At 44.4% G+C, this 24,425-nt stretch overlaps 1 protein-coding gene across 3 annotated transcripts in view; it reads left to right on the forward strand.

The window, feature by feature from the left end:
• PLXNA4 (plexin A4) overlaps window positions 1-24,425 on the forward strand; it is a 422,599-nt gene that overhangs the window by 267,413 nt on the left and 130,761 nt on the right. Inside the window, exon 5 of one of the 3 annotated variants that reach the window (XM_079150156.1) lies at window positions 17,164-23,819. The exons of the other annotated variants lie outside the window; for them this stretch is intronic. Within the exon in view, the coding sequence (XP_079006282.1) occupies window positions 17,164-17,319 (156 nt within the window). The 3' untranslated portion in view covers window positions 17,320-23,819. Of the gene's footprint in view, window positions 1-17,163; window positions 23,820-24,425 lie in introns of those variants that run through there. 3 annotated transcript variants of the gene reach the window in all.

Raw genomic sequence — 24,425 nt, forward strand, 5'->3', positions numbered from 1 at the left:
ATTGAACATTTCAGGAATTCTTGCCTAACCTGAAAGTCAGGATTTCTGAACCTGAGACTTAAATCATCAAAGGACTTCTAAAGATGGGAAATAATAAGTTGATAATATAAGCTGTCAGCTGACTTTGCTACCCCATCTCTCCTTGCCTGCCTCTTTGTCCTCAGCCAGCTCCTCCTCCCTAGGGGTAAGGTCAGTACCCACTCAGGCTTGGCAGTGAGGCATGCTGGGAGCTCTGTATTTTGGAACATTGGAGAGAAAAGGAAGGCAGAATGTAGAGGAGTCAGGTGTTCATCCCTTCTAGAGCTGCTCCGGACAGAGGTGGGGAATGGCAAATCACAGTCTCAAGGCCTCATCCCTTGGGCCAACACTGGCATCCACTGGGTTTGCAGATTCACTGGTAGTGAAGCACAGTGGTTAAGTGCACAGGTCTTGGTAATAGAATATCTGAGCATGAATCTACCATTTACTGAGCTCTACCATTTACTTAGTACAGTCTTAGGTCTCTTGAAGAGTCAGCATCCTCTACTGTCATGTGGAGGTACTAATCATACAGTGTTGTTCCAAGAATCGAGTGAGATAATACATATAATAAGCCAAGAACCAAGGCCCGCCCAGAGTAAGTGCCTGAAGAATGGAGAGGCTTTTGTGTTTGTGACACTGCAGTAGGAATTTCCAGACAGTGACTGTGTTTGGAGCCAGGCAGAGGCTGCACCAAGATTCTGGATGATCCATGGCTTGGAAGTGGCCTAGCAGGGCCGAGAATGGAGTATTTTGCTCTGGGAGTGGGGCACATAGGAGTCCAGCTCAAGGCTGAAGCAGGCAGGGAGCAGAAATCCAAGTCCAGTAGAAGGTACATCAAGAACCCAGGCTGCTTCTGTGACTGGGTGTTTAGAGTAGAGCTGGGGACAAGAGCAGTGTGGTAAGCATACCCAGGGATTTGCCGTAGTCGGTGTGTCAAAACTAATTCCATTAGTCTGTGAGCCAGCCTTGGCCATGATGGGTCAAGTACCCTTTGCAGGACTGAGTCTGTTTAGGCCTCTGCATGTGCGTGGTAATGGTGCTCCATCTGGAAAGTACTCCCTTCTCACCTAGGTATTGTGACCTCATCCTTCCACATTTCACTCTACTGCCATGTTCTTTAGTGGGCTGTTCCTGGACTGTCATTAGATACCTCTGCAGTAGCTCTTCTACAACCAGGCTACTGTGACGCACACCCCCCTCTCTCTTCCCCACCAGATCCTCAGCAGCCTGAGGACAGTCCTATATCCTGCATTCTGTCTGCTGAAAACTCACCTAATAGGCCCTTGACCATTTTTTAATGAATGGTAAATCTCCAGTGTTGTCATTGAACCAGAACTGAAAAAGAAAGGGACCAAAATAAATGATCTATTGTTAAATTTCCAAGTCCAAACTCAAAAATTTAAAGACTGTTCAATAAAGGAACCAATAGATATATGAAAAAATGTTCAACATCTCTAGTAATAAGAGAAATGCAAATCAAAACTACCCTAAGATTTCATCTCACCCCAATTAGAATGGCTGTTATCAAGAATACAAGCAACAATAGGTGTTGGTGGGATGTGGGGGAAAAAGGTACACTTGTACGTTGCTGGTGGGGTTGGAAATTAGTGTAGTCACTCTGGAAAGCAGTGTGGAGATTCCTTAGAAAACTTGGAATGGAACCACCATTTGACCCAGCTATCCCACTCCTTGGCCTATACCCAAAGGACTTAAAATCAGCACACTACAGAGATACAGCCACATCAATGTTCATAGCTGCTCAATTCACAATAACTAGATTGTGGAACCAACCTAGATGCCCTTTAATAGATGAATGATAAAGAAACTGTGGTGTATATATATATATATATATATACACACACACAATGGAGTATTACTCCACCATAAAGAAGAATAAAATTATGGTATTTGCCAGGTAAACGAATGGAGTTAGAGAATATTATGTTAAGTGAGATAAGCCAATCCCTAAAAACCAAAGGCCAAATGATTTCCCTGATAAGTGGATGACGATACATAATGGGGGGTGGGAGGGAGGAAAGAATGGATGAAGAATGGATTGTATCGAGGAAAATGAGGGGTGGGGAGTGGGTAGGGGGAAGGAAAAATAATAGAATGAGACAAACATCATTACTCTATGTACACATATGATTACGCAAATGGTGCAACTCCATGTACAACCAGAGAAACAATAATTGTACCCCATTGGTGTACAATGAATAAAAATAAAAATAAATACATAAACAGCTCCCATACTTCAGGTGACTTCAGCTGATCTTTAGTTTGCTCAGGCTGCCGTAATGAAAATGTGGCAGACAGGGATACTTAAAGAGCAGAAATTCATTTTCCTACAATTCAATTGACCTTGGACGAGTCATTCAACTTCCCTGAGTCTTAGTTTTATCATTTGTAAAGTGAGAATAACAGTGATGATCTGCTTCATTTAAAGAGATCAAATAACGCAAGAGCAATATCTGGTAACCTTCAGATTATTATCTTTTCTTCATGTGAGGTGAAGACCTAAATATTCCTGAAGGATGTGAATTAATGACCTGGAATGCCAATGAATTAGTTCCAGGGTCAACACATTTTTTTCTATAAAGGGTCAGATAGTGAATGATTGGGGCTTCTGGACCACATGTGCTCTGACGCAACGTGCAACTTTGCTGCTGTAACTCAAAGTTTCACACACAGTAGGGGAACAGATGGCTGTAGCCATGTGCAATAAAACTAAAACAGGTTGTGGGCAGTGGCTTCCCAACCCCTGCATCGGGCCCACAAGGAAAGCATGCTGACGGATGACCTTGACTTTGGAACCTTTGGTGGAGTCATGGTCCACAGAGCACTCAGGGAAGAGCGGGCATGAAGCCTTTCACCTGTTAGAAGCCAAGCTCAGAGAAACGGCTTGCTCCACCACGTTGCTTCTTAGCTGCACACCTCCTTGAATTTCCTGTCACCTCTTCGTCTGCTTCATATCAGTCTCCTTTTCTGGCCCCTCCTTCTCTTTGTGTTGTGCTTATTCATGGTGTCATTCAGTTCCCTGATTTTAACACCACCTGGGCTCAGTCTCAGGTCGCTGTGTTCTGTCCTGACTCCAGCCTCACATAGCCAGCTGCCTCCTTGACATTTCCACTGTACACCCCACAGAGCCCCAGCTTCACACATCTGAGGCCCAGTTCTTCATCTTCCTCCCAACACTCTACACCTCTAGTCAGCCCTCTCGGATGATAGCAACCACGCCGTTCAAGCTAAAGCCTTGCTGCCATCTTCGGCTCCTTTATTTATCCTTCACTTCACATCCACTGTGTCCAGAAATTCTATTGACTCTAGAAAATATATCCAGAATATGAATATGTCCCACCACCTCACTGCTACCACCCAGCACTGAGTCTGAATATTTGTAATAGGCTTTACAACTATTCTCTCATATCTTTTCAGTTTTTCTCCTTGTAGCAGTTAATCTTTTAAAATTGGATCTTACCTTTCCTCCAATCAAATCCCTCCACTGACCAAAGTGCTTATAAAGACCCAGAAGGGCCTGTGTTTTGTTCCTTGAGATATCTGACCTTGTTATGGACCTAGAGCCTTCCAAGAAACTGAGGCAGTATGAAGATCCTCTCTTCAAACCCCAATTCTTGCAACAAAGTCAGAAAGATTTCAGACATGTCACTGAGAGTAAGAGGTATGAGTTTATTGAAGGGATAGGAAAGAAGGGGACACTCTCAAGGGGGAGAGTGGGTCCTCTCAGAGAGGAGAGGGACCATGTAGCTCTCGTGCATTCCAGTTTTATTGGATCCCAGAGAAGTTTCCAGACAGTTCCACCCAGGTCCACCTCTTGACTTTTTTGAGTGACAGCAGGGTGACATCTGAATTTCAAGTCCTCACTGTCACAGTCCATGCTGACTGGTTCTAATTGGATTATTAACTCTACATTCTTACAGATTTTATGGTGAGAAAGACCAGAATCTGGTCACAAAAGTCTCCTGCTTCAGGGTAACGCGGGTTCCTCTTTTCTGCATTATTTTGGGCCTGTATTTCTCCTGCAGTGAATGGGTAGTTTGTTGAAGAGTGTTACATATCCTGTCCACTGAGGCAAGGCAGGGCTGCAGGTAAATTACTTCTTGGAAAAGAAAGCATGAGGGCCCACTTCATAGAATTACTCTCTTAACCCCATGTTCCCACCATTCGTATATCTGTCCCCTAACAACCTTATCACCTCCCACTCTGTTCTTCAGACCCACTCTGCAGAGTCAAGGTGGGGGCTAGTGCTCTGGACACAGAGAGGCCCTCCGTGAGAGTTGTCCTATATGTCAGGCACTCTTCTGCCTTAGAATCTTTGTCATTATTGCTCCCTTGGCCTGGAGCTCTCCCCAGATAGCTACAAGGATTACTATCCTGAATTTTGCTTACTAGGGGCCTCCCCTAAAAACCCCAAGGAACCTGCCCTTCACCTAGACCTGGAAGCTACCAGTTCTTCAATGGCTCTACTCATGGTGCTATGCTGCTTATTTGTAGATAGTTTATATATTTCTTTTGTTTATTGCATGTTTTCCTCATTCGAATATAAGCTCCATGAGAACAGAAATTTTGTTAATTTAAATCTTTTTAGTTCACTTATATATCACAGATCCCAAGAACAATGTGTAACACACTCACTTGAAACATGTGTTGGATGGAAGAATGAATGAACAGACCAGCGTGAGCTCAAGAGAGCTGTGGGCCTTGAGCCTCTCATTCCAAGTCTGCTACTCTGGCCCTTCCTGCAGCTGGACACTAATATCCACCATCAAGCACACCAGCATCTGCATTCCCAGATCTTTGCGGAAGGACAGACTCTTGTCTCCTAAACATGGTGGAATGGCAACCTGAATTATGACCCAAGAGACTCACATTAGAGTAGAGGATGCATTTCCTAGCTGCTGTATAAGAGAGAGCCCAACGACAGAGAACGCTCTGCTTCCCCACATCCGTTCAAGGATATCCTATCTCCTCTCTTGGACCTTTTGGGATTTGCTGCAGGACAGTGGCCTAAAAGACTTTCTGGTCCTGGCATATGTCTAACGGGGAACCTGGAAGGAAACAACCCAGTGGCACTTGGAAGGGAGAGAGATGCGTAAGAGAGTCAGGGGCTGTGGGCAAGCGCTCAGGGTGGGTCTTCACTGACCTCTCCTACTATCCCTGTTCCCCTTCACCCCTCACTGTGACTTGTACCCACTCTTGCAAGTTCATTTCCTGGCCCGTCTCCTGGTTCCCCTGCAGCAGCAGCACACAAGTCTCCATTCTGTCCCTGAATCTGCAGAGCCTCTTCCTGCTGGGCTTCTGCCCTTGCCACCATCTCTCCTGGGAATCCACTCTCTGGTCTTCCTGCAGCTGCTGTCCTGCAGCTCTTGCTCAAATAGCCATCCTCAGAGAGGCCTTTGCTGAGCACTCTGCCTAAAGCCTCCCCTGCCCTGGCTTCCTGGCTCCTTCCTTTCACATCCTTTTGCTTCTTCCCTCTGGTGCCTAGGAAAGTTCAAAAGTGACCAGTTAGCTTATTTTCCATGTCTCTGCACTAGCGTGGAAGTCTCTCGAGTGGGGGGATCCTTCTCTCTCTGAGTCACTCCTAGAAGAGGACCTTGCCCAGAGCTGTGGGCCTTGTCCACACCTGAGGAGGACCAGCCCTTTGTGGGGAGCCCTCTGCTTATCAGGAGCCACCTACCTGGAGATAATGCTGAAGACTTAGAGATGGCAGCAGGGCTCTGGGTCTGGTTAAGAACCTCAATCTTTGGTTCTGCCAACTCTCAGAAGCTCTAGGTTTTCACCTCTGGATGAAAGGAATTGTCCCCTTCACCATGTGGTAGGCAGGCCAGGACAGGTGCTCTCTCCTCCAAATGCTCTTCATCACTTCTTATTCCCAGGTTCCTTATGATTGGTGACACCAGATTCTGCTGCTTCCCCCACACCTGCAGGTTCTCGTTCCACCAGGAGGGAAGGAGATCTTGACAACCAGGGGAAATAATTTGCATTGCATTTTAGTGGTTGTGAAGTATTCAATGAACCCACAGTGAAAGCAGATTCTAGAGCATCTCTCCACTTCTGTTTGAAGCTAATTTCTGGTTCCAGACTTCCTCCCTGAATACACTGAAAGAGGCCAGTTCTAGGCACAAGGAAGGAAGCAGGGATGGTGGGGTAGGGATTTGTATGACTAGCAGAAGTGGGTGGCGGGTGCCAGTGTATGTGTGTGTGAACAGGTGTGTGTCTGTACACATGAAGCTACCTAATTCCTGGCTCTGCAGCCCCAGACAAGTTGCTAAATCCTTGGTACCTCATTCATCCTAAGCCCAATAAGCATTCACTGAGCACCTACAAGGAGTCAGGTGCTCTTCTAGATCCTAGGGACTCTGTGCAGAACAAGGCAAAGTCCCTGTCCTTAAACAGCTCACTTTCTGGACAGTGAATGTGTGAACAAGGAAATGGATGAATGCCTTATCTCAGATAATGGTGAATACAATGGAAATCAAAATGGGCCCAGGAGGAACAAGGCTATGTCTAAGAACATGGTGGGGAGTGGTCTTTGAACTCCTCAAAGAAGGGACTTGTGAGCAAAGGGCAGAAGTGACAGGAGGTGACTTTCAGGGTAAGCATGGCCCAGGCAGAAGGTCAGCAAGCACAATGACCTGAGATAGGGACACAACCAGGGTATCTCAGGACATGGAAAGGCTGCGTGGCACAGAGAGAGAAGCACAAGTGGTGGGGATGCCGTTGGAGAGAGGCTTGCTCCCTGTGGCCACACTGGTGTCCATAAACTGGGGATAGAGTACATAGGACTGAACGAGGCTGGCAGCAAGATTCAATGAGGCAGTACACACAGACAGTGCTCAGCAAGGCACCCGGTAGTGAGAGAACACCCAGGACATGTTGGCTGTTTGCTTGATTATTTGCAAATTGTGCAATCCCATGGCCAGGCCATCCTTCTGCTCCATGGATATGGGAATTCCTCTCCATTCTTACTCAGCAAGCACTGATTCTATCGACACATTTTCTTGGACTGTATGAGTGCACGCTGCTAGGTATCGATGTCATTTTGTCATAATATACCTGTCTCTGTCAGTGCCGTGTTGTTTCTCTCTTTGTCCTTTCTTCTGCACAAGTCTGAGTGTCTCGTGTGCGTGGGAGCGCCTGCTCACATGCACATGCGTACCTTGTGATGTCTGTCCTCTTCCATGTGTCTCTGTCAGCCTCCTTCTTGCTGTGCCTGTGTGTGTGTGCCTGTGTGGTGTGTACTCCCTACAATCCCAGAAAACCCCCAGGGATATCTATACACACTGAAATCACTGCGATAAAAACCTGCCAACCAATGGGAGGGAAGTGAGAGGAGATGTCAGCAAGGCAGATAAACGAGGAGATGAGGTGACAGAGTCAGGCATCCCGGGGCCCTGGAGCAACCCACACAGGAGGAGAAGCAGCTGTCCCCTAGACAAGGCGAGTGTCTTCTTTGACAGGCCCCAAAGAAAGTGGCAGATTTCACAGTAAATTTCACCATCTCTGCCACCCCACATCCCAGCGCTTCCCTGCCTGAGAGCCGAGGGCCCACAGCACATGTTTCTGCTTGCTGGGGACTCACTTTCAGTTGTGTCTGGGCCAAAGCCATCTTTCATGGCATCTTTTGTTTTCCTGGACTTCTGCTGACAGTGGGTCTGCTTCCAGGTGCCTGGGGACATTCCCAGCCTATCCTTCTGAGCTTCTGGCACTGAAGTCCTGGCTCTGAACGGGGAGGACACAGATGTAGACGGGGGCTGGGAGGTGGCCTGGAGGTAGATCAGCTGCCAGTCAGAGTTACCTTACAACACAGGTAACATTAGCCAGGGCTGATTCCTTCATTCATTCAATAAATATTCAGTAGGTACCTACTGTGTGCCAGACACTAGCCAAGGCTTACAGGTTACACCAGTAAGGAAACATAACTATCCCCAAGGCTAAAGCAAAGGGAGCAGGCAAGAGGCAATCAGCACAATCATCAAGCACACAGTGTGGCAGGTGAAAAGCTACGGAAAGAGAAACTGAGCAGGTAAGTGGAACAGAAGCTGTGGCGGGGCAAAAAGCACTGTGATTTTTAAGTGTTCAGAGAAGGGACCCCAGAGAGGCAAAGCGCCCATGCTTGAGGGGCCACAGCAGACTTTTCGATCCCCTTTCCTCTTCAAGTCCTGTGTTTTAGGTTCGAGATTAAGCCAGGTTAAGCCTGCCCTACAGGGGCAGGAGATAAGAGGGTGGTCTTGTGAATTTTTGGTGCACTCAGAGTTTCTGAGGGAAGCACCATCAATAGAAAGTGGATTGTGGTCCAATAAAGGCTCGTGCCGATAAGAGCTCAGGATCCCCAAGTTTATGGTGTATCTGCCAAGGATTGCATGCAATGAGGGGCCATTGCTACTTCTTTGTGCCTCAGTGTTCCTCCCTGTCCCCAGCCTGCCTCCCAGGATATTCCTGGGTAGCTGATGCAAGGTCTGACAGTCTTGGGTGTCTGCAGACACTGACTCTGGAAGGTGCTGTTGTGGAGCTAGTCTCTGCAGCCAAAGGCGGTGGGCTCCTGCAGGGTGACTCCCACTCTGTAGGCTCTGGGTCCCCCAGCTTGTCTCACATGAGGCATGTTTGACAGTGATGCCACCCTCTCTCCACCGACCTTTCTGTCCCTGCGGGGGACCGACTTGTCCATTCTGGTTGTGTTTGGATGGCTGACACTGTGACAAGCCCATTTGGACATTTGCTGCTAGCACCCAGACTGGGCTAAGTCTGATAGCTCCCGGGAGAGCTAACTTGAAGTTCAGTCCTGAGAGGTGAGTGACAGGGAACGGAGCCACCTAAGGCATTCTCAAAAAGGGAAAAGCTGTTGCAGCGATTCGCCTAATTTCACTGAAGTGGAAGCCTTCCTACTGAGTCGGAGTGGATCACAAAGGTTCCCAAATGTCCGGCAGAGATGCTCCCCCTTCTCCCTTCCTTCTCAGTCAAGGCAGAACTTGTCTCCGTTGTGCCATCACAGAGCTGGAGGGAGCAGAGGGGAGATGGTTTCCCTCCCCAGGTTCCTAGTCCAGGGGTGCTGGCTGCCTGGATTCACCATGGCGTCCTAAGCTTGCGGAGATGAACGCATCCCCAAGGTTGCCCTGATGCAACTCTCTCCTGCTGCCCTTTCCCCTTTGTGACTTGTGAGCAAACAAAGCCCTGAGAAGTAAGGAGTGCATCCAGAGTCTCACAGCAAGCTAGCAGCAGAGCCGAGTCGAATCCGGGACTCAGTCCCACTCTGTTGCGTCTCCCCAGCCCCTGTCCCGCGAGGAACAGGAGCTCTCTGGGAACAAGAGAGGCTATCCAACCTTCTCATAGTTACAGCAGGCAAGTCGTGAATGCACTCTCAGATGTCAGAACACAACTTAGAAGGTGAAAGAAATTGCTAGGGGCGTGGTGGCGGAACAGAGAAGAAAGGATGTCAGTGAGAGGTCAAAAGTGGCCCTCCCAGCGAAGGAGGTCCCTTGTCTCTTCTTCCCTGATTCAGCCTGATGCAAGTAGGGAAAAGAGTTCCTTGCAACATTGGGGCATCTTTGGGTACACCAAACCCAGGCAGTGCAAGCCCCACCCAAAGAGACAGGCAGGGGAGCTCCCCCTCGCCATCCTTTCCCGGCACATGTGCCTAAGTGACCACTCATGGGGGAAGGAAATCTCCCATCTGAAGGTGATGGAGTTTAGTGGCTTCCCTGAGGAAAGAAAGGCTCTTAGATGGTCTGCCGGGGTGACCGGAAGGCAGGCCTGTGTGCAGGCTGGAAACCTCAGGAGTTATGAATAGACCATGAACTTGGCTTTTCCTCCTGGCCCTCAGTGCTCACCAGCTCTGTGATGGAAACGGCTTTCAGTGCCCTTAGGACGGGGTGGGTATATGTAAGGCACCTGGCAAGCAGGAGGGTCTTATTAAATTGGTGGTAGTGTTGCCATTGCTGTCATTATTGTTACCACTATTATTTTCAGAGACTATATTTTTGGGGCACGAACACCTAGACAAACCTCTGCTTGATGGCCACAGGTCAGTTAAAGTCCAGGCACCAGCTACCACCTAGAGTCCCTTCATCTCTCTGTTCAAAGCCCTTTGGGAAATAGAAAGGTGCAGGCTCCTTTCCTACCAATGAGCAGGGGACAGAGGGGACAGAGATCATATTTCCCTCCCTAATCAGAAAGAGCTTGGTCACCTCGCTGGGCTCTGTGGATTTTCCCTGGTTGTTCTACTTCCCCACTTTGGGAAGGCATTCCAGCTCCACCCGATTCTTGACAATATCACAGGCTCTGCAGCTGAAAAAGTCTCTGGAGGCTCAACTTCTAGGATATTCAGGGAAGATGGGGAAAATGGTTGTTCCCTTCTCTCTGCCCCAGAACAAGGAGATATATAAGGGCAGAACACAGTTGGACAGGGAGAGAGGGACGGGGACAGAGCAGGAGAGAGACAAGGAGATCCGAGAGCCATTGATTGGGGAAAGCTCTGGCAGCCTCTAAGCCTGAACGCCATTAGCGTCTGTCTTTGGCAATTGCCCTGAGAGTTGCTCCCTCTCCTAACTTGGCATCAATGTCCCCATACTTTCAGTCACTCTAACTGCCATTTTTAAAGACAACCACCTGTAAAATTCTAAGCCTGGGAGGGGATTTTACAAGATGGGCATATGGGACCAGGAGCGGCATGTCTGCCACCTTTCAACTCCTTCTCACTAAGTGTATTTATTAGGTGCCCACTGTATGCCCAGTGCAGGGCTTAGTGTTGTATAAAAAGAAGAGTAGAAATAAGACCCTGTCCTGGAAACTCTGTAGGGCCTGGGCCAGAGCAAGCCCAGCTTGAAGGTCATCAAATAGGGAGTCTCCCATAGGAATTATTTAGCCCACATTCTCATGGAGTTAGGGGTTGGGAAGGCAAAAGTCATCAACTAGAAGGGGACATTCTCCTTGTGTGTTCCAAGGACTCTGGTCTTGAGGCTGGAACTTTTTTAAGGGTATGTCCCAAGATTCCCACCAGCCCTCAGTTCTGCAGGTGGCTCAGGCTGTTCTGCCCGGAAGCACTCAGGATTCCAGCCCTGTCTCTCCTGTCCTCTACCTGTGGCCTTTGAATGGAAGTGGTTAAATTCCATGAGTTCTGATTGACCAGAACCAGAGTTCTGTAGAAAAGAGAGACCAGAAATATGGAACAATTTAGTAAATTGCCCACTTGGTTTGAATATCAGTCAGACATTTTCAAAAGTAAATGGACACGTATTAATTTATGCCATTGTTCAGATGACTAGAAGCCATCTGCGCTGTCACATTACTATCAAATGCAGTATAGGTATAAAAGGAGAGATTACCAAATGGCAGAGCTGTCTCACATGAGTTTGTAAAGTACAGTTCAAGTAGATACTGGGCAGGAATTTGAAACTGACTCAGAGGCATATGCAATAATGTCTGTTGAGGAGGCTACTAGATCCTTATTTAAAAAGTTCAGAAAAACAACCGGGGTGGGGACAGTATAGACTATATCCTCTTCCAGAAGAATCTAAGCTGCTGCTGACAGCTGTCCGGTGATGTGCCAGATCCCAAGAAGGTGGGTCAGGCTGCAGCCAGAAATACCAGCTCTGCTTCTTGATCTTGGCTTTGCTATTCAACCTTGGGAAAGTTGTTTAACTTCTCGGGACTCCAGTTTTCTCAACAGGAAAATGAAATTATGTCCATGCCATTGACTCAGTAGTTACAATCAGTAAATTAGAAAACCTATATAAAATTCTTAGAACAGTACCTGGCACATAGTGGGGGTTCAATCAATCTTAACTTTCATTTCCATTATTTTCAGTTTACTGGCAGTTAGTATGCCCATATTATATTGAAAAAAAATAATGTTCTTCTCCTATTATTCATAAACTCACTTTTCTAGCCTCTGGGGCACATTAGGCCCCTGTTAATTGGTTTGTTTGTTGTTTGTTTTGGGGGGGTTCCAAAAGTGACAGAGAGCCTCCTAGTGGATGGAGAGTGCCCAACTTGCTTTCTGAGACACCCCTGTGACAAGGGGCCACCACTCATGCCTGAAGTTGCCTTCGGGTGACAGGAAAGGTCCTTCAAGAGGAAGTTCTGCTCTCCTGTCCACAAGACAAGGAGCTAAATGCCCTCTCATGTTAAGATGAGGGATCTTAGGGACAGGGGTGGTACATATGCAGTCAACTGTGGGAACATGTTCCTCTGCCTCAGTAGAGATTTAAGCATCAGTTGGTCCAAAATTTTCCAAATTTATTTCTCAAAGTTCTGCAGAATATTTTTAAAAAGAATTTCTTTGATCAAGTACATTTGGGGCAATCTGAGTGGACCTGATATCTTGACTGGAGCCTATCTTAGAACATTTCTCTGCTCATGGGTATTCTGAATCTCTAAGCTACAGGTAGGTGACCAACTGTAGGACGCAGTGTCTCTCAAATGCATCTGACCTCAGCACTCACTGTACCGTTCATAAAAAGTTCATAAAAAGTGGACCCGGCATTATGGAAGCCTCACTGGGAAAGACAAATCTCTCCCTAGCTCTAGAAGTCTCTGTTTCCTTTTCCTGGTCTGGTGGCCTTGGCTTTATGCAGGTCTGTGGTCACTCCTCTTTTGTGTTCTTCATCTCAAGGCACAGACTAAATTTTTGGTCATAGCGTGAGGGATTCCGGAGAAGGAGTTTCTTCCCACCAGATCCTCAATCTATTCCCGTGAGGTTGTGGCAGCTGCCTCTCTGTAGCTGTCACCTGACTTGCTCAAACTCACAGAAGCTCCCAGGATCAGATTGTTCCATCCTAGGCCTGTGAAGCCTTCTTCAGTTCTGTGCTTAGCTCCAGACCTTGATCCATTATTCATTTCCTTCTCTAAAAGTTAGACATTTTATTAAAACTATGACTATTCTACCTCTTACCAACTGTCAAAACACAGAGTGACAGTTCTCACCTGAGATTATTGTGTTGCACCAATTTGCATATTCGCAGGTGGTTCTTAATGTTGGGACCATTTTTATTCTCAAATATTTTACTTTACTAATTAAAATCAAATGCTGATAACCCAGTATCTCCAAATTAACAGTTATCTGGATAAGGCTATTAAAAATGTATTGTTTTGCTGTAAAATACCAAAGACCAAATTCTAAAACAGTGATCACAAAGTTCACTTTGATGTTAAATAACTATTTAATAGCACAGGGGAAGAAACTATTAGAACATTTAAAAAATTTTTCTACTTAAAACAAGAGATTTAGCTTTATTTGTATTTATCTTATTTGTATTTATTTTTATTATTTTATTTTTGTAGTACTGGGGATTCAACCCAGGGGTTCTCTACCACTGAGTTACATCCCTAGTCCTTTTGTTTTGTTTTGAGATAGGGTCTCGCTAAGTTGCAGAGGTTGACCATGAACTTGCAATCCTCCTGCCTCGGCCTTCCCAAGTCCTTGGGATTACAAGTGTACACCACCAGGCTCAGCTACTTTATTCATATTTTATATGCAATTGATACTGGCTACACTCTCCCTCTTGGTCTGTACCATTCATGCTTAGTCATACTGAGTCAGCCATTCATGAGGTGAAAGACCTCTACAATGAAAACTACAGAACACTAAAGAAAGAAATTAAAGAAGACCTTAGAAGATGGAAAGATCTCCCATATTCTTGGATAGGCAGAATTAATGTTGTCAAAATGGCCACACTACCAAAAGTGTTATACAGATTCAATGCAATTCCAATTAAAATCTCAACATCTTTCCTCCTGGAAATAGAGAAAGCAATTATGAAATTCATTTGGAAAAATAAGAGACCCAGAATAGCCAAAGCAGTCCTTAGCAAGAAGAGTGAAGCAGGAAGCATCACAATACCTGACCTTAAACTATACTACCAAGCTGTAGTAACAAAATGGCATGGTATTGGCACCAAAATAGACAGGTAGACCAGTGGTACAGAATAGGAGATGCAGAGACAAACCCACATAAATACAGTTATCTCATACTAGACAAAGGGGCCAAAAACATACATCAGAAAAAAGATAGCCTCTTCAACAAATGGTGCTGGGAAAACTGGAAATCCATATTTAGCAAAATGAAATTAAATTGTTATCTCTCACCCTAAACAAAACTCAACTCAAAGTGGATCAAGGACCTAGGAATTAGACCAGAGACCCTGCACCTAACAGGAGAAAAAGCAGGCCCAAATCTTCATCATGTTGACTTAGGACCTGACTTCCTTAATAAGATTTCTAATGCACAAGAAATAAAATCAAGAATCAACAAATAGGATGGATTCAAATTAAAAAACTTCTTCTCAGCAAAGGAAACATCAATAACATGAAGCGAGAGCCTATAGAATGGGAGGAAATCTTTACCACATGCACCTCAGATACAACACTAATCTCCAGGATATATAAAGAACTCAAAAAACTTAACACCAAAAACCCCCAAATAACCCAGTCAATAAATGGGCTAAGGAACTGAGCAGACACTTCACAGAAGAACATATACAATCGATTAACAAATATATGAAAAAATGTTCAAAATCTCTAGTAATTAGAGAAATGCAAATCAAAACTACCCTAAGATATCATCCCACTCCAATCAGAATGGCAATGATCAAGAATACAAGCAGCAATAAGTGTTGGCGAGGATGTGGGGAAAAGGTACACTCATACGTTGCTGGTGGGAATGCAAATTGGTACAGCCACTCTGGAAAACAGTATTGAGACTCCTTAGAAACTTAGAATGGAACCACCATTTGACCCAGCTATCCCACTCCTTGGTCTATACCCAAAAGACTTAAAATCATCATACTAGAGTGATGCAGCCACATCAATGTTTATAGTAGCTCAATTCACAATAGCTAAGCTATGGAAGCAACTTAGATACCCTTCAATAGATGAATAGATGAAGAAACTGGTATATACACACAGTGTAATATTACTCAGCCTTAAAGGAGAATGAAATCATGGCATTTGCAGGTAAATGGATGGAGTTGGAGAATATCATGCTAAGAGAAATAAACCAATCCCAAAAAACACAAGTCCAAATGTTTTCTCTGATATGTGGATGCTGATTCATAATTGGGGGGAAGGGGAATGGATGAACAGAGGAAACTTGGGTTAGGCAGAGGGAAATAGGGGGAGGGAAGGAGGCGGGGGAGTGGGAAAGATGGTGGAATGAGATTGACATCATACCCTAGGTACTTGTATGATCTCTCAAATGGTGTGACTTTACATCATGTACCACCAGAGAAATGAATGGTTGTGCTCCATTCACGTACAATGAATAGCAATGCATTCTGCTATCTGTATAACTAATTAGAACAACTAAAAATAATTTAAAAAGAAGGCATGGTGGTGCTTGGGAATTCCACACTCTGGAGAGGTTGACACTGGCATCCTTACTGCATGATTCAGTTTCACAGTGTTACAACAAATTTGAGATTTATGTATGAAAGACCTTATCAACATTGTTAAAGCCACCCTTTAAATAGCATCCTTATTATACTTCACAACAATGCGGAAGTGGCTGTGAAACTTTCTTGTACAACAGAAACGTTTGCTGCTTATGGAAACAAGATGAAACGTTTTTCTTTTAAAAGAACCAAAATGTTCCACATTTGTTGACCTCTGCAGTTTTGACATCCAGCTGTCAGAGCACACCACTTCCCTGGTACTTCGAAAAATAAACAATCTTTCCCTTTGATATAAAGGTAGCAATGTTAGCAATAGACAAGAAAGTACTTTTGGATAAGAATTTATGGCATAGAGAAACCATTTTTGGGGAAAAGGATGCTTGGAAATACTTTTACCATTATGTTATTTTGTTGCTGATAACAAGTGTGACACTTAAGAATTCATATCTAAAAAATTACATAACTGTCAGGTCGTGGGTTGCAGTGACTCAGGAGGCTGAGACAGGAAGACTGCAAGTTCAAAGTCGGCCTCAGCAACTCAGTGAGACCCTGTCTCTAAATAAAATACAAAAATGAGGTGGAGATACGGCTCAGTGGTTAAGGGCCCCTGGGTTCAATCCTTGGTATAAAAAAAAAAGAAATCATAAAACTTAAGAGCAAGATCCTCTACCTGCTTGAAAACCTTCCAAATGAAGACTTTCAGAGAGTTTTGACCCATTTGTTAAAAACAATAAATAAATAAAATTCAGCATCTTTTAATTAGTTTTAAGAACAACTGGTTGACATCAGAGAAGATGGAAACCACTAAACTCAATTTCAACAGTCTTAAGTGGTTCATGAGACAACCGACTTTTTGCCTGTGAGGTGTCCTTTTCCATTATGACAGTCACTAAAGCAAGTTATGGAAATAAACCAAACCCTGGACCTTAGAATCACATATCACTGAGGGCTAAAAACAACCTGTTTTTAAAAAAAAAAAACGAAGCCAATCTTAACAGTCTTATCAGTATTAACAATAATTTTGTTGGATAGTGAACTGTTTTGTATTACTCATTAATAAAATAAATAAAAACTAAGGTGTCATTTTATCTTTTAGCTCACTTCTTTCCTAAATTTCTATACATTTTAATAGTGTGATATGCTAGTGAATGTAATGTATATTCTTTTTTATTTTTTTGTTTGTTTTCTATTTATTCTAATTAGAGGTACTTGACAGAAGAATGTATTTATGCATTTTGCTAGATCATACATAAATGAATGTAATCTCTCATTTTTCTGATTGTACATATCATAGGATCATATCAGTAATGTAGTTATATATGTACATGAGGTAATAATGTCTATTTCACGCTACTATCATTCCTACCCCCATATATTCTTAATCAATAAATATGTGTGCATTGTAGGTACATGTTCAAAATATTTTTACTATGGAATGTGTAGTTAAAGCCATTTAGAGAAATTTGACTTATGGAGTCTGTAAACTTGCAGCTTTTTTAAAAATTAATCTTATGTAAATCTCTGATTCTCATGTTCCTGTTTCTTTCTAAATCTGTCCCCTTTGCACCAAAACTTCATCTATAATGGCTGTCACAACGGAAAAGGACACCTCACATGCAAAAAGTCCATGGTCAGCCCAGACTCCACTCAGAAGTCACAGAGTCCCCACACGTCAGAGCGAGTGGAGAAAGTATTGTCAGCTTCTTTAATTCTGGGTAATTTACCCACTATTTTCTAGATCTTTCTAGAGCCCAGATCCCTGAACAACCCATGGAGGATCCTCTCTGGGAGCAACCATAAGGGCCTTGAGATGGTGCTGACAGATAAGAAATCTCCAGACAAGCAGACAGCGTTAGCACAGTCTGCCTGTTCACACTGGGAGAGTCTCACATAAACGTGGCCAGGATGCCGGTGGAGCTGGAGGAGCGTTTCCCGGACCTGCGTCTGCTGTTGGCCTTTTCTCATTATGTTTCCCATTTCCTGCATTCCTTTCTTCTCATTTCATTCCTATTCTTTCCCGTGCCCCACCTTTTCCCTCGTCCCTTCCTCTGCACTTTCATCTCAATCTCTGAGTCTCTTGTCTGAGATTTGCCTTCCATTCTCCCTGTCTCTGAGGAGGGGGCGGAGCTGGAATAGGGTCAGGCCACTGTTTTTCAAACTGCTGGTCATGACACATTAGCGGGTCAAGAAATCAATTTAGTGGGTCACGAAATCAATTTAAAGGGTCATGACCAGAATTTTGTTTTAAATGAAATAAAATAAAATCGAATAGGACAGTGTCCATCAGACGTGCCAGGGTAAGTACCACTTGTGCTACTCCATGTGGGTGTGTGCTGGGCTGTGATGTAAGATATACCTCTAGGCAGAGACCTGGTCAGAATGGAAGCGCTGGTCCAGGGGAAGGACTGGCACGTGCTGGCAATACCCTGACTTCTGCTTTGGGCAGCCAGTTCACCTTTCAAGCTGTGCTAATGTCATCATCTGTCCTTCTGCTAGTTTCTATTCAAGTGATTTCTCAATTTCAACAATCCAGCTTCAGTGGTTCTTTGTTGACTGGTTAGTTGGTAGCTGTGGGGTAGCTGAGAAGGTCTAGGACAGAGTCAAGCCATCTGGATTCAAGGCCTTGTCTTTTGTGAGGTCTTGACTCCTGAGTCTTGATTTTCTCGCTTGTGAACCAGATCAATTCTTTCCAACCTGTTTCTACATTTGATACATTAAATAAAGGTATGTGTACAGCTCACTGGGGTGAGGGATGTCCACTTATGACCAGAGGGGACCAGGCTCTGGGGAACTCTCATCTCTAGGCAATTTCTGGCTACTCCACTTGTCCAAAAGACCAATGTGGGAACAAGACTCTGGTTCATCACAGTGTGCATCGGCTGGAAGGCATTGTCTATAGGATCACAGTGCATCATGCAGGCTAAGAAACCTTTGTCTCTGTGATTCTGTGTATAGTTTCCATGCTGGGAACATCCAAAAATGCACAGAGCAAGCTCTGTGCCCTTTAGGAGCTTACTACTTAGTGGTTGTGCTCACTGCCTGCAGTTTGCAAGAGACCCTTTGCTGTACAGGGTGCAGGGCCAGCCGAGTCCTGGTCAGCTTTGCTTTCAGTGGCTTCTCCTTGCTGGAAGCCCCGACTCTTAAAAGTTTCTTTTCTCTCTGTGGTAACTGAGCACAGCCCCCGAACTGCCTTGCAAGCTTCTTATTTCTTAGTTATAAACCCAAGGCAAGTCAAGATGAGAGGGACAGACCCCAATGGTTCTCCAAATGCCAAATCCTGCTGCATTCACCATGTGCATCGAAGGGAAAAAAACTAATTACTACCTTTCTAAGGGGCTGGGCATGGGGGAATATGCCCTTGAAACTGGCCAGCAGAAGTGCATCCTGCAAACCATCGTCCCCATGCAGTCTCCTTCCCAGAGCCTTTGCTGCCCCAAGGACCCCTGCCTCGGGCCATTAGTAAAGAGGCTGGTCATTATTAACTAGTTGGCATTGACTAATGACACCAAGGGGTTTTTTGGTCACACATGGGTGGGTGGCAGGCACTTAGTTGACCCCTGGAATTTGGAGTTTATTCTGCCATGAAAACAAAGAAATAAATTAGAGTAATGAACAGAAGCCTCATGGGTAGATATACTGGTTGAGACAGCTCAACAGCCTGCACTGGCTCCTGTCCCCCCCAACCACATCCACCAGGAGAATCCTGCCTCCCAGACCTTGGCTATCACTCCTAGACTTGAAATGAGAGGAGAGATTCCTTTCCTTTATTTCCATCTGGAGTCTGGTGCTTAGAAAAAAAAATAGTGTCTACTTAACATCTTGCAGACTGCAGAATATTCCAAAATTCAGGTTGCATGTAAGGGATAAGTACTCTTTGTGCTACTATATATGTTCATGTATGTGTTTTTAGACTAGATTGTATGCTACATGTATCTTGGAGATCTTTATGCATAGGAAATAACTCTTGAAACATGTTTTCCATTTATTTACTTTGTCAGGTCATGTTTGATAGCCTTTAAAAGTGAGAAACACTTGTTATTCAGTGATATACTCCTGTTCATCTACAAGAAGGGATGGCAAGCTACAGTTCAAATCTGATTGGCCACCTGTTTTAAAATAAAAGTAAATCAAGTTTTATTAGAACCTGGTCATCCCCATTCATTTACATGTGGTCTATGACTATTTTTATCACAATCACAGAGTTGTAGTTGAGACAGAGACCCTGTGACCTCTGCAGACTCTAAAGTATGAACTATCTGACCTTTAATTGAAAGGACTATGCTTTCTCCTGAACTAGTATGTGTTAATCCCCAAGGTCAAGGGCAGGCTTCTTGTCTTCAGGGAGGTTACATGTTTATTGCAGAAAAATATCTCAAACATGTAAAGCAAAGCTGCCAACAGTTCCCACTTTCTAGGCAGCTGCATGGTATGTGACCTCCCTCCTAAACCCCTGATTTGGTCCTGCTATCTGTCTGCTTATGTCTGATCTCCCCAGGGAAATCCTGTGCAGGCTTCAGGGACATCCTCACACACATTCTCCAGGCTTTGTGCTCCTGCGGGACAGAGACTGGGCCCTGTTTCTCTTGCAGCCCCTATGGGACCTGCATGGTGATTTTGACCTTGCAAATTCCCCAAAACATTAGGTGCATTTGAATGAATCAACACAGTGATTTGGGGAAGATGGAACAAACTTACATGAAATGATTTTTTTTCTTAACCAGTTAAAAAAATAATCCTAAATGGAGTCTGGACCAAACTTATGAGATCAAATTCCCTCCATCTGTCCTTAGTCCAAAACCTTGGATTTGACTTTAAGTCAAAATACCAAGGACTATCCCCCGCAACCCCAAATTAAACCATCTGCTGATTGTCTTCTAATCAAGTTGCTGTTTCTGGACAGTATCTGCATTTTTGCTTTGTAGGAAAATGGGACCTCTTTCTGCTTTCCCACTAAAAGCTCCTAAATCCCAATACACACACACACACACACACACACACACACACACACACACACACATACACACACACACATTTTAATCAAAATGAGAACAATAATTTCATATGACAGGAATATTTATATGACTGTTTTCTCCCGATGAACCCATCCAGGGGCTTAGCACCTCCCCCAGATGCCAATTCATAAATCAGAACATGCTATTACCTACTGGCCATAAAAGCAGAGCCCACCCCAACACAGAGGGCCATTTCAGAAGCAGCAGTCCCATTTCTAGGGCAGAAATGAGTTTAGAAAATCCACCCAGCTGTTTGGAAAGAGGAGAAATGACTTTTCCTTGATAAATAATCAGTATTTTCTTCCTCTCAATCCCTTTTCCCCTGGAAATGTGTAGAACGAATGGCAGAGATACATGCCATTCCACAGACGTGACAACATCCAGGGTAACATCCGTGGAAGTGGAGCAAAGAGCAAGAGTGGGAACAGCGAGAAGCCTCTGGATTTCCTGGGAAACCTTCACTATTGGCTTAAATGCAGTTCATGAATAAACAAGTTCTCCTTTCTGGGCATTCCTCCTGCAAGCACCCGTCAAGGACAGGCAGCCAGCCAGCCAACAGGAGGGAGGGGAGGGAAGAGTCTTGCAGAGAAGACTGGGAGAGAGTAGGAGGGAGTCTGGATTTGTTTGTGTCTCCGCCAGTGTTGTTACATTCTTTGTTTTTAATCCCAGTGGATCTGTGTTGGAATGGGAAGGGGACAGTAGAGTTGAAAGTGGAAAAGGAGAGAAAATGGGAAGGGAGGTGGCAGGGAAGCCCTCCTGGGTACAGAATCCCTTCTAGAAATTCCCCACTCCCACCCATGTTGAGGAGTAGAGGGGTCACAGCAGTAGATAGAGCCAGTAATGCTCATGCATCCATGTAGCTTGTAACCTGGAGCCGACCTGGGGTAGACAGTCAACAAGCCAAGAATAAATGACTAAGACGGTTTCCTCTCGTGATACCTGCTGTGTTAGCCAACTTTCTGTCACAGTGGAAAAACCTGGGAATAATAATTTAAAGGAGAAGAGGTTTATTTTGGCTCCTCGTTTCAGGGGTTCCAGTGCATGGTCAGCAGATCCATTGCTTTTAGGCCTATGATCAGGCAGAAACATCATGGCTGAAGGGTGAGGCCGAGGAAAGCTGTTCACTTCATGGCAGCCAGGCAGTATAAAGGGAGAGAAGAGGAAAGAGAAGGGTCCAGGGACAAGGTTCCCTTCCAAGACATGCTCTGGGTGACCATTTTCCTCCAACTAGGCCCCACCTCCTATAGTCTCCACACCTCTTAATAGTCCTTTCAGTTATGAGCCCGTCAGTGAATTAATCCATTCATGAGATCAGAATCCTCATGCTCTACCTCTGAATATTTCAGCACTGGGGACCAAGCCTTCAACACCTGAGTTTTGGGCAGAGTCATTCCAGATCCAAACTATAACGTGTGCTATAATGGAAATAAAATGGAGCCATGTGACAGAAACTGATACTAAGGATTGGGGGCAGAGGTTAACCACATGGCCCCGGAAGCTCTTGGAATGACATGGGAGCTGGCTAATGGATATCTGTGAGGACGTTGTAGGCAGAGAGAATAGCAGGTGCAAAAGCCCTGAGGCAGGATACACTTGGGATAGTTGATGACAACAGGATGGTCACTGTGGAGAGAGAAAACAGGAGCAAAAGAAAGTCCCCACTGATGTGTAGGGGATGGCTTTTGAGCATCGCTCCGATAGTGCCAGAGCAGCGCTGGTCCCAGGTGTTGGTGACTCACTTTTGAGCCAATCCATCCAGTATAGCATGAGCCTGGGAGCCGTGTGCAAGGAGACTCCTTACCCAGTTTTGTCTATTGCCTGCACTGACCGTCCTTGAGGGCCTAAGCATTGGCACCCCAGCACAGGAGACTTTTGCTCTGAGGTAGCACAGTCACAGTAGCCAGAGGTGGTAGTTATCCGGAGCTTGATGTTTCCTGGCAGAGTTTTGGTGGATTTTGTTGTCTTTGTCAGGTTTATGAAAGCGTAAGTTTCACATCATCGCTGATTTTGAGTGCACAGCTATGTGGTGGTGATGGAATTGTTCCATATCTCGACGGCAGTGGAGGTTACATGAAGGTGGACATGCGATGAAATGAAATAGAACTATACCCAGATTGTGCACCAGTGTTTCTTTGTTTCTTTCAATATTATGGCATATTCTCAAAAGTTGTCACCACAGAGAAAACAGGGTGGTGGGTATATGTGGCCTCTTTGTTCTATGTTTGCAACTAACTCTGACTATATAAATATAACTGTAACTATACGGATGGAACTTTCCTAATCTGAAAATCCAAAATACAAACCTTTTTAAGTGTCAACATAATGGCACAAGTGGAAACTTTGTTTCATGCATAGAATTATTAAGAATATAATATAAAACTCAGGGTATGTGATAAAGTGTCTATGAAACATAAATGAATTTCATGTTTACAGCTGAATTCCTTGATAACGAGATATTCTTCTCCCCCTATCTCCAGCTCCTGGAAATCACTGATCATTATTATCTCATTATGTATATGCAAATATTCCAAAATAAAAAAAAAAATCCAAACTTCATCAACACTTCTAGTCCCAATCACTTGGGATAATGGATATTCAATCTGTATTTCAAAATAAAAGTCCTTAATTGTTTTTCAAAAATCAAAAATTTCAAATGTAGAACAAAGGAAATTCAAATCACATCACAGTAATTGTTGTACAGATCTACTACTACGTATGAAAATTAGTGGGCAACAGTTTAAGGAGAAAGTATATTTGCATGGTGTCAATGCATTTACCCAGCATATTTATTGACTACAAAGAGAAAATTAGAAACTTTACAGTGGAGAAACCTGGCAGAAACCACCTTAGCCATCTGTGAACCAAATTACCTGTCAACATCAAGAACTCCTTGATAAGAAGCACCAAGGAGGATATGATAACCTCTACGATATTCTCGCCAAAAGTACATAAACTCATTCCATGCATTCAAAACCTCAGATAAACCCAAATTGAGAGGTATACCACAAAATAACTGACCTATACTTATGAAAAATGCTACAGTCACAGAGACAATGAAAGATGTAGGGCCTTTGGGAAAGCAGTTTGTACTAAGGAGGTACAGCAACTGTAGAGAACATGGGACCTCAGGAAAGAATAGGAAATGAAGTAGCAGAATGGGGAAAATCAGCATCAGGCCTAGATGCAGGCCCAGTGGCACACACCTGTGATCCCAGCAGCTGAGGAGGCTGAGGCAGGAGGACTGCAAGTCCAAAGCCGGCCTCAGCAACTTAATGAGGCCCTAAGCAACTTAGCAAGACCCCGTTTCAAAATAAAAAATAAAAAGGGCTGGGGATGTGGCTCAGTGTTTAAGTGCCCCTAGGTTCAATCCCTGGTACCAAAATATAAATAGATAAATAAAAATAAAAGAATAGGACCTAGAGGGTAGGTCATGGTATTGTGTCAGGGTTAATTATTTCCTGGCTTTGATCATGGATTGTGGTTATGTATGTGAAGTGGGGGTCTGGGTAAAGGGGATATGGGAACTTTCTGTATGGTTTATGCAACTTTTAAGTCTAAAATTAGCTCAAAAAATAGATATTGAAATGGAAAAAGTGGGTACAAGAGGGTAATCACCTCTGCAGTTCTGGCCAAGACATTTTTATCACCCCGAACGGTTCCCTCATGCCCTGTGCAATTGTTCTTCTCCCCCGGTCTCCAGCTCCTGGAAATCACTGATCTGCATTCTGTTAATAGAGTTTTGCCTTTTCTAGAATCATAACTATATAGTTCAACTTCTTCTACTCAACCCAATGCATCTGTGTTGTGGTGCCTTTTTATGGCTGAGTTGTGGTCTATGATATGGGTGTACCTCAGTTTACTCCTTCAGCAGTTGAATAACTTTTGGGTTGTTACCAGCATGGGGTGATTGTAAATAAAGCTCCTATCAACACTCCCATGCAGATTTTTGAGTGTTTACATTTCTCTTGGATAAATACCTAAGAGCAGG

The sequence above is a fragment of the Sciurus vulgaris genome (assembly GCF_902686455.1).
Source record: "Sciurus vulgaris genome assembly, chromosome: 8".
Lineage (NCBI taxonomy): Eukaryota > Metazoa > Chordata > Mammalia > Rodentia > Sciuridae > Sciurus > Sciurus vulgaris.